This window comes from Ylistrum balloti, unplaced genomic scaffold (genome assembly GCF_031769215.1).
Source record: "Ylistrum balloti isolate Yb309-2 unplaced genomic scaffold, AGI_CSIRO_Ybal_v1 Utg370858, whole genome shotgun sequence".
Taxonomy (NCBI): Eukaryota; Metazoa; Mollusca; class Bivalvia; order Pectinida; family Pectinidae; genus Ylistrum; species Ylistrum balloti.
This window is the reverse complement of record NW_026782492.1, coordinates 145,814-156,925: the sequence shown is the minus strand read 5'-3', so window position 1 is coordinate 156,925 and position 11,112 is coordinate 145,814. Positions and strand designations below refer to the sequence as shown.

At 36.5% G+C, this 11,112-nt stretch overlaps 1 protein-coding gene and 1 long non-coding RNA gene across 2 annotated transcripts in view; one reads left to right on the top strand and one right to left on the bottom strand.

The window, feature by feature from the left end:
* The first annotated feature begins 2,536 nt into the window (after positions 1-2,536).
* On the top strand, positions 2,537-8,215 carry LOC132559124 (uncharacterized). Its single transcript, XR_009554601.1, has 3 exons — positions 2,537-2,559; positions 6,357-6,493; positions 7,313-8,215. It is a non-coding gene; the product is annotated as an uncharacterized LOC132559124 (long non-coding RNA).
* Positions 5,746-11,112, bottom strand: part of LOC132559122 (telomerase reverse transcriptase-like) — a 38,749-nt gene continuing 33,382 nt past the window's right edge. Inside the window, exons 24-29 of the mRNA XM_060223730.1 lie at positions 10,746-10,767; positions 9,863-9,986; positions 9,193-9,254; positions 7,786-7,832; positions 7,431-7,551; positions 5,746-6,482 (exon numbers count right to left, since the gene is read on the bottom strand). Coding sequence (XP_060079713.1) covers positions 6,405-6,482; positions 7,431-7,551; positions 7,786-7,832; positions 9,193-9,254; positions 9,863-9,986; positions 10,746-10,767 — 454 coding nt within the window. The 3' untranslated portion in view covers positions 5,746-6,404. The remainder of the gene's footprint in view (positions 6,483-7,430; positions 7,552-7,785; positions 7,833-9,192; positions 9,255-9,862; positions 9,987-10,745; positions 10,768-11,112) is intronic.

Below are 11,112 nucleotides of genomic sequence, written 5' to 3'. Positions count from 1 at the left end.
TAGAGCTATTCAAATTTCAGGGAAAAGTGTACGGACGTGCTTACGTAAAAGTCGCTGCTAATGCTTTTGTCTGTTTGCCTCGTTTGATTTTTAATTGTTTCTCAGTCAATATCCTTATTTCTATAACTCATTTGTATAGCTAGTTCCGTGTCAATAACTATCGGATGAAGTGATCCTTAGGTAATGGCCGTCATGACAATTGTTGTACTGACTACTGTGCAAAGTTACACAGAACATCCTCTCATCCATCCGAAATTTATTTCATACCCCACGTTGATAGTAATGTGCACATACGTTTGTACATATACCTGTATGGATATGCATGGAGATACACAGTACTACAGTAAAATCTTCTAAATTGACAATTCATCATATACCATGGACATTGTTTTAAAAATAAATTGGACAAATTTTGGGAAAATCAAGACCTGGTTTACAATTACAGAGTTGAGCTCCAATATTGAACTGTATAACTCATTTTATTATTTTATAACAAAACAATTGTATTTTACTAGTTGACAACACTGTACATCTAATATGTGCTATGTAATATATGTTTTTTTTAAGTCAGGTGAAGAGGATTTGTCTAATCAAGGACCGAAAATAAGCTGAAGTTATATTTATATCGCAAGGTGAACGCATAGTAATTATTTTCTCACAATATTGCCATCATCTGTGCACAGTTCATATTTGAGATGTTTGTCTATGCCATCCCAAAATGGCCCATGTATCGCTTGGCTCCCGTGTTCTAGACATAGGTACTAACTGTTATATACGCTCGAGGGCAGTTGACTTGTCACACATCGACAGCAGGCCTTTTTTATCCCCCGCTCTCCATCCGTCCGTATGCTCGAGGGCAATTGACTTGTCACACATCGACAGCAGGCCTTTTTTATCCCCCGCTCTCCATCCGTCCGTATGCTCGAGGGCAATTGACTTGTCACACATCGACAGCAGGCCTTTTTTTATCCCCCGCTCTCCATCCGTCCTATCAGAAATGATGTGGAAATGAATGGCCACTTATAAATGTTTATAAATTTCATTATAAAACTTTTGGAGAAAAATGGTAATCAAACACAACAACGCTAATTAACTGTAATTGATACAGTATTTTAATTCAATATATACCATAATACAACAGGTTTAACCTGAGGGAACTTTCGTCACTTTCCACATACGAAAAATACATTGCCTCTTTCTGGAAGGCAGATGAAAGGTCCCGATTGGGAGTAAGACCTGTTCTTTCGATACTGTTTGAAATTAATTATGATCAAGTATTTGAATGTTTACAAATTTTCCAGCAAACACTTATAAGACACAATGATAAGATAACTATTAGTGGTGAGCTGTTTTTTTTCGCAGAAAAAGCCGGGCAGTTTACGCAATATTGGTGACTTAAATAAGTATTTTTTTAATGACTAATTAATCTAAATTTGTATATTTACATTGATTTTACTGAATTAAAATGTATAACAGAATAGTTTCAGCAGTGTTTACAACTTTACCCTTTTTTTTTCTACCAGGACAAACTAACATTGCTTAAAAAACTTAAACTTAAAGGTTCTAAAGCATTTTATGATTTGCTAATTAACAGAACGAAAACTCTCAATAGCAAAGAGAAAAGAAAACAGTGGGTGAGAAGATTCTGGTTTAATAATGAAAACTGGGTAAATACATATGCATCGCCTTTAAATACCCGTCGAAAACTGTATTGTCTTTCACCATATTTTGACTACGAAAATATTTCTTTTTTAAAGCAAATATGATAGATAGTCCTCTCTGCAATCTCTCTAACTCTAAAAGGGAAACTCTTGTACATTTTTGAAGATTCTTTATCAATTTTTTATAGTCTAGATATGTTGTCAAAGACCATGGAAGCAGATAGCACTCATCATAAATTTCAGTTTTTCTGGCCCAATGCTTTGAAACTATTCAGGATAATTGCTCAAAACATTTCACACTTATTACGCTAGTAGTATCTTTTGCGATGGGGAAGTTCACCGTTTAAATACTTTTTCTGTTACCATGGAAACAGATAGGCCAAATCACAAAGTTCTACATAATTACTCAGTACTCAAAACTTTGTACAGGCCTCAAGCTAGTACTCTAGTAGAAGTTCTCAATTTTAATAATTTTTGTGGAACAATTAAAGATAACAAATAGAAATAAAACTTGCAATATTAACATATATATAGGATCATGTGTCTTTCTTTTAAACAGCAGGGTGCTGGGATTATGTCACACTTTGCATGATCTCGTCGTCTTTTGTTTTGTTCGTCATTGTCTGTCTTCATGTTGTATGTTTGTAAGTGCATGACTTACTTACATATGGAAACTTTATAATTTCAACTCATAAAAATCACACTTGTAAGTATACGAGGGGTTTAACTGTCGAACCCCGGATAGCTAGGTGAAAGACAAGTGTGTTTCAACTGTGCCACCAAACAACTGTCTGATTATGATGATGCATTGTTTTCTAGAAGGAGAAAAGGAGAAAAAGAAGAAGAAGATGATGATGATGATGATGATGATGATGATGATGATGATACATCGGAACATGTATGTGCCAATATTTTCTTGAAGTCTTGTGAAATATAAAACAAATTTTAAAAACACGCTTCAGTGCAGACAGGGATCAGGCAGTTCAAAATATGCATCTTGTTGACCAATTTTGCACCCGCTTTTAGGCAGTGCCTATTTCATATTAAAAACACTGTAAAATTTATGTTTTCATAATTATTTTTTTATGTTACATCATCAAAACCAACCCGTCAGTCGAAATATGTACTTGACCATAACCAAATACATCAATGACGTCATCAGTCAAAACACACCACCATCTTAGATACAGAAACAAAAACAATGATGTCACACACTCCAATGATGACAATATGTTACTTGGGGCCTTTTGGATTGGGGTTACTAAGGGCGCCATCTTGTTTTCGTGGCTGGGAGATCAGGGTGTACCTATCTATTGTAGAATAATGTGTCCATGTTCTCACTAGGTAGATAAGGGTGTACCTATCTGCTGTAGAATAATTTGTTCTTTGTTCTCACCAGGTAGATCAGGGTGTAGCTATCTGCTGTAGAATAATGTGTCCATGTTCTCACCAGGTAGATCAGGGTGTACCTATCTACTGTAGAATAATGTGTCCATGTTCTCACCAGGTAGATCAGGGTGTACCTATCTACTGTAGAATAATGTGTCCATGTTCTCACCAGGTAGATCAGGGTGTACCTATCTACTGTAGAATAATGTGTCCATGTTCTCACCAGGTAGATCAGGGTGTACCTATCTGCTGTAGAATAATGTGTCCATGTTCTCACTAGGTAGATCAGGGTGTACCTATCTACTGTAGAATAATGTGTCCATGTTCTCACCAGGTAGATCAGGGTGTAGCTATCTGCTGTAGAATAATGTGTCCATGTTCTACCTATCTCACCAGGGTAGATCAGGGTGTACCTATCTGCTGTAGAATAATGTGTCCATGATCTCACGAGGTAGATCATGGTGTACATATATACTGTGTAGAATAATGTGTCCATGTTCTCACCAGGTAGATCAGGGTGTACCTATCTGCTGTAGAATAATGTGTCCATGTTCTCACCAGGTAGATCAGGGTGTACCTATCTGCTGTAGAATAATTTGTTCTTTGTTCTCACCAGGTAGATCAGGGTGTAGCTATCTGCTGTAGAATAATGTGTCCATGTTCTCACTAGGTAGATCAGGGTGTACCTATCTACTGTAGAATAATGTGTCCATGTTCTCACCAGGTAGATCAGGGTGTACCTATCTGCTGTAGAATAATGTATCCATGTTCTCACTAGGTAGATAAGGGTGTACCTATCTACTGTAGAATAATGTGTCCATGTTCTCACCAGGTAGATCAGGGTGTAGCTATCTGCTGTAGAATAATGTGTCCATGTTCTCACCAGGTAGATCAGGGTGTACCTATCTGCTGTAGAATAATGTGTCCATGTTCTCACCAGGTAGATCAGGGTGTACCTATCTACTGTAGAATAATGTGTCCATGTTCTCACCAGGTAGATCAGGGTGTACCTATCTACTGTAGAATAATGTGTCCATGTTCTCACCAGGTAGATCAGGGTGTACCTATCTGCTGTAGAATAATGTGTCCATGTTCTCACCAGGTAGATCAGGGTGTACCTATCTACTGTAGAATATGTTGTCCATGTTCTCACCAGGTAGATCAGGGTGTACCTATCAACTGTAGAATAATTTGTTCTTTGTTCTCACCAGGTAGATCAGGGTGTACCTATCTACTGTAGAATAATGTGTCCATGTTCTCACCAGGTAGATCAGGGTGTACCTATCTACTGTAGAATAATGTGTCCATGTTCTCACCAGGTAGATCAGGGTGTACCTATCTACTGTAGAATAATGTGTCCATGTTCTCACCAGGTAGATCAGGGTGTACCTATCTACTGTAGAATAATGTGTCCATGTTCTCACCAGGTAGATCAGGGTGTACCTATCTACTGTAGAATAATGTGTCCATGTTCTCACCAGGTAGATAGAATAATGTGTCCATGTTCTCACCAGGTAGATCAGGGTGTACATATTTACTGTAGAATAATGTGTCCATGTTCTCACCAGGTAGATCAGGGTGTACCTATCTACTGTAGAATAATGTGTCCATGTTCTCACCAGGTAGATCAGGGTGTACCTATCTACTGTAGAATAATGTGTCCATGTTCTCACCAGGTAGATCAGGGTGTACCTATCTACTGTAGAATAATGTGTCCATGTTCTCACCAGGTAGATCAGGGTGTACCTATCTGCTGTAGAATAATGTGTCCATGTTCTCACCAGGTAGATCAGGGTGTACCTATCTACTGTAGAATAATGTGTCCATGTTCTCACCAGGTAGATCAGGGTGTACCTATCTACTGTAGAATAATGTGTCCATGTTCTCACCAGGTAGATCAGGGTGTAGCTATCTGCTGTAGAATAATGTGTCCATGTTCTCACCAGGTAGATCAGGGTGTAGCTATCTGCTGTAGAATAATGTGTCCATGTTCTCACCAGGTAGATCAGGGTGTAGCTATCTGCTGTAGAATAATGTGTCCATGTTCTCACCAGGTAGATCAGGGTGTACCTATCTACTGTAGAATAATGTGTCCATGTTCTCACCAGGTAGATCAGGGTGTACCTATCTACTGTAGAATAATGTGTCCATGTTCTCACCAGGTAGATCAGGGTGTACCTATCTACTGTAGAATAATGTGTCCATGTTCTCACCAGGTAGATCAGGGTGTAATGTGTCCTATCTGGTAGATCTGTAGTATGTAGAATATGTGTCCATGTTCTCACCAGGTAGATCAGGGTGTACCTGTACAATTGTAGATCAGGGTGTACTAGTATCACCAGGTAATAACATTGTGTCCATGTTCTCACTAGGTAGATCAGGGTGTACTATCTACTGTAGAATATGTTGTAAGGTATCAAAGAATAAGAACACTAGATCAGGGTGTAGATCATAACAAATCATGTTTGTTCTCACTTCTGATAGATACATCACAAATAACTTATTCAGTTCACAGATGTCCATGACCGATGTTTCATGATGCAGATTTAAGGAGAGCCCCTGGAATCAGTACAATATTACTTGTCACTATCCTAGGTACCTGAGATATTGTCCAATATTTTATGATGCAGATTATCATAACTAGGAGAGCCCCTGGAATCAGTATGTTTAGTATCAGAACACTTCTGATGCCAAGTGATCATTCAATACAAAGTACACTAAAAATTCACAAATAACTTATTCAGTTCACAGATGTCCATGACCGATGTTTCATGATGCAGATTTAAGGAGAGCCCCTGGAATCAGTACAATATTACTTGTCACTATCCTAGGTACCTGAGATATTGTCCAATATTTTATGATGCAGATTTAAGGAGAGCCCCTGGAATCAGTACAATATTACTTGTCACTATCCTAGGTACCTGAGATATTGTCCAATATTTTATGATGCAGATTTAAGGAGAGCCCCTGGAATCAGTACAATATTACTTGTCACTATCCTAGGTACCTGAGATATTGTCCAATATTTTATGATGCAGATTTAAGGAGAGCCCCTGGAATCAGTACAATATTACTTGTCACTATCCTAGGTACCTGAGATATTGTCCAATATTTCATGATGCAGATTTAAGGAGAGCCTCTGGAATCAGTACAATATTACTTGTCACTATCCTAGGTACCTGAGATATTGTCCAATATTTTATGATGCAGATTTAGTGAGAGCTCTCTTTTTTCTGAGATTAATCTGATGAGTGCAATGTACAAAAATAAATCATTTTCAGAGATCTTAGTCCAATATCTAAGTAGTCTATGGTTATAGGCGAAGTTTCTCCGCTGCTGCTGTTACTCCCCTGGTCAAGGGATGAGGTCCATGAGTTCGTCAGGCACTTGGTTACCACATACCCTCAGTAGGACAGCAGAGAGTCCCTCCTCCTGTTACAGAAGTAAATATTCAATGACAATTAACTTTCCAGATCAATAATTTCTCCTTCCATGAAACAACTTGCCCTTATCCATTTGCTCAATGTGACACATTCTTCAAATCATCAATATCAACCTAATATTTGCTAGAAACTCCTTGTTGATATTGTCGCTAATCAATTATAATTATACAGATTGGCAATCATTACTGTAAAAGTTCTGCCCACCATCAGTGTCAGTTCAAAGTAAATATAACTCCACCAAAGCTTGGTCCAAAGAAAACAATTTGTGATTTCCCAAAATTTGACCATTCTAAAACCCAACACTAGGTGTCATTATTCTGGTCCAGGGACAAAATGTTCTCATATCATTCAACTTTGATTTTATATTGATAATTTCAACCAAATCTAAGAAATAATTCCAAAAGTGTACAAACCATATCAAGATAATACTATTTCTAAATTAGCATTTATCTGTCACTTCTTCCAACTGGAATACATTGATCTAGAAATTACTTTTAATTCTGAAATAATGAGCTATTGCAGATTGGACTCTTTAAAGCTCCAATATTGGTTACCAAGACAACATGGATGCCATCCAGATTGATTCAAGTAGAAATAATAGTAAGAGATTTGAATTTTCAATTGACTCTCCTCCTGTATTAACATGAAAATAAATCTTACGCAATATAGAAGTGATTTACAGTAAATAAGTATATCGCTGAAATGTTTGCCCATATTTCCAACTCGTGCCCCTAGCTATTAAATGGAAATTCATGAACCAGATTGGTCTGTTATTGACCAATTTATTACAGAACTATACAATGTTTCTTCTGTTTTCAGCAAACCAGAAAGTGAATCAGACAATGATTCGTATGGAACAAAAACAAATCATGAAAGATAACCCAAGGTGTAAAACCTATGGGCTACCCACAAATCACAACTAGTTCTGTACATGTACCTGGTATTCAAGTCTCGCCATGATGAATCTTAGTTGCCGAGTCAATGCCATGATGAAGTTCTTATGTTGCCATTCAGTCTTATACTGCTGGAGGACGACGTGGAAGGCATGCAAACCTAGCCTGGAAAAACAAAATACTGTTTGGTGTCAAAAGATTTCAGAATCAAATCAAGGAACACAAATTTCATATTCAGTTTGCTTACGAAGTACAATGTAGTTAAACATTATATTTTTGATGCAGAGGTTAAACAAAACTTAAACAATGATAAGTAAGATCTTAAAATTTGTGACAGACACTTATAGTTGAATAAAAATATATCAGGAATTTAATGCATAGAAACACAAAGCAACATACCACAGGACAACATCTTTTGGTATGCTGAAAACAGCCGGTATAGAACCCTGTAAGTATAAAAGATGGTCTTGTATCATGATGGTATTACAGTTGTTTATCATAAAAACAACAAACTTGACAGGACAATATATGAAGTCAAAAAGTATATTTAAAGTACATTATATTGCAAGAGAACTAATTTTGTTAACAAAAGATGAAGGGCATTAACAATTAGATTGTAAGCTTTATAAATCCTAACCTCAATCCCACACCCTATCCCTCACTCCGTGAGAGGAGGGGAATACATGCATTGTGATACCCTCGGGTCATGAAGTTCACATATTTGGTAAAACTCTGAAACCCTTCTACCCCATTTTTGATTATCCATCAAATATACAGTGCCTGTCCTCACAGTTATATTGTGTAAACTTGCTGAAATATACATTATTTAATGTCCAATTCATGTGTTGTTTGCTTCCTTTGATCACCATATTGATTGTCATTGACATTTTCATTTGAAAGTGTCAGAATTGCAAAGCTTCTTAATAATCTTGCTCAAAAAAAAGTCTTTTATCTAATATGCTGACAGTATATTACTCTTTTTAGGTCATTTGACCCAATGGGTCAGGATGACCTATACCCATTGTGTTTTGTCTGTCGTCAGGCACCATGTGCCGTCCACAGTGTGTAAACTTTCCATTCAAATGGCTTTTCTCAATAAACAGAAGGCTCAGGGTACTGATATTGGGCCTCTGAAATGATGTGATGAAGGGCTACCATGTATGAATGGCCTTGACCTAAACTGAAGGTCACAGAGGTTCCCTTCTCCCAATGATGCTTTAGAATGAATTTTGTCAAAATAAAAAATTCCTACAGAAGAAAGTATTTTCTCTATTTCCCCTATTGGGTCCCACGCCTCCTATCATAGGGGGCAGAGGCCCACAATTTATACAATACTGATTTCCCTTCACCCAAGCATGCTTCAGACTAAATTGTGAACATGAGAATCCTATCATTCCTACAAAAGAAGAATGAATTTAATGAACTTGCTGAATTTCCCCCTTTGGCCCAAACCCTCAGGCTGCTGAAGGGTTAGGAACCAATATTTAGACAAATTTTGGCCTCCTGCCCGAGGGATGCTTCTGACAAAATTTAGTCAAAATCTGTCCAGTCATTCATGATGACAGAGGCTGGACAAACAATGAACACCATGCCAAAGCATAAACTCACAGGTCCTTCACAACAAGAGAGCTAAAAATGTCACTATCAAGGGTTTGGGATACCCAATCATTATACATGATGTCAAGGTATACAAATATATGAGTATGTAATTATCATTCTGCTGAAACTGAAATATATCTTCATATACAGTCACTGTGTGGCATATTTGAAGAAGCATGTGAGGATTATGTAAGAACATACAGTTACCTTCTTGGTGAGAAAGGCATGTGCCTGATAATAGAAATAGCTGCCAATACCCATCAGCAAGTCTGCAACAATCAGGGAAATATGTTAACAAATTAAAACATTTAGATGATCTTCGTGAAGACATCTAGAACATTCAGAACAAGATGCCCAATGGACCTGCATCTTTCAAATATGACAAAAACTTTCTGAAATAATTTCCCAATTTAGTCCCAGTCTAGTAGTCAAACTAATGTCAGATTCACCATTCCTAAAAATTGCTTCAGATTCAGACCAACCTTGGACAATATCCTTGTATGGAAATGGTGATGAGTTACAGAAATACCTATATATGGGTGACAATATGGTAACGAAAAAGAATACAAAACAAACAAAAAATGACATAAACATCTACACATTGTCTCAAACATTCCTGTGTAGTTTCTTTAAATTTGGTTCCTAAGATAAGCAGTAATTGGACAAGACTTGCAGATGACCTCCAGATATCCAGACAGTAATTCAAGAATATGCCCCTCCCCAACTTAACTACAAGAGAGGTATTATTACAATAGTAAAATGTTTTGTTAAAAGTTCTCTAATTGTAAAGAGACATGCATTAAATTTTCACATTGGAATAATTTGACATAAATAATATGGATGCAAAATGTCTGCATTGAAGAGATATATTCCATACCTATGAAGGCTTCTCCATTATATGTGAAGTTTTGTGGAAGACGTCTGTGGTAGCTGTTGAACTTTAGTGCATTCAAAACAAAAATCTTGAAGATATTGGTCACCACTATTTCTGTTGTGTTCAGCTACATAATAGAAATAGTCATAGTTGGCTTGGTACAGTGTGAAGAAAAAATCTAGTAAACATATCATATCCTATAGGAGGATTAGTGTAACTCATGACTTCTCCGAGAAAACAACATTTTTGGAAGCTTAAAGATTATAGGTTTTAAGACTGTTATCAAAACATGTACCAACAACAATTGAGATGCAAGTTTCAATGGCATCAATTAAAAAATGAAGTAAAATGCATCATCAGACACAAAGTTTTCACAAAGCAACAGCTCTACACTACTGAATTTGTGAATTTGTGTAAGTGATCGTGATGTGCAAAAATCCAAGATGGCCACATGTCAGCCATTTCATTTTTCTGACAATTCCTAAAATCAAACAAGCACAACTCGTAACCAACGGAAACTTACATAAGAAATTTTAGAAAGAAAAAGCAATAACAAACTTCCATTGTGCAATTCCAAGATGACCACCTGTCAGAATTTTTTTTTACAGTATCTGAATGGGTAAAATGGTTCAACTAAATATGTACCACAGGGGAATCTGAATGGGTAAAATCTAAAAATATGTATATTTACAGTATCTGAATGGGTAAGATTACCCCAAATATATGTATATTTACAGTATCTGAATGGGTAAGAATACCCAAAAAATATGTATATTTACAGTATCTGAATGGGTAAGAGTACCCCAAAAATATGTATATTTACAGTATCTGAATGGGTAAGGTATGTACATTTACAGTATCTGAATGGGTAAATATGTATATTTACAGTATCTACATTTATGGAATGGGTAAGAATACCCCAAAAATATGTATATTTACAGTATCTGAATGGGTAAGAATACCCCAAAAATATGTATATTTACAGTATCTGAATGGATGTAAGAGCACCCCAAAAATATGTATATTTACAGTATCTGAATGGATGTAAGAGCACCCCAAAAATATGTATATTTACAGTATCTGAATGGGTAAGAATACCCTAAAAATATGTATATTTACAGTATCTGAATGGGTAAGAGTACCCCCAAAATATGTATATTTACAGTATCTGAATGGGTAAGAATACAAAAATGTATATTTACAGTATTTACAGTCTGAATGGGTAAGAAGGTATATTTACAGTATCTGAATGG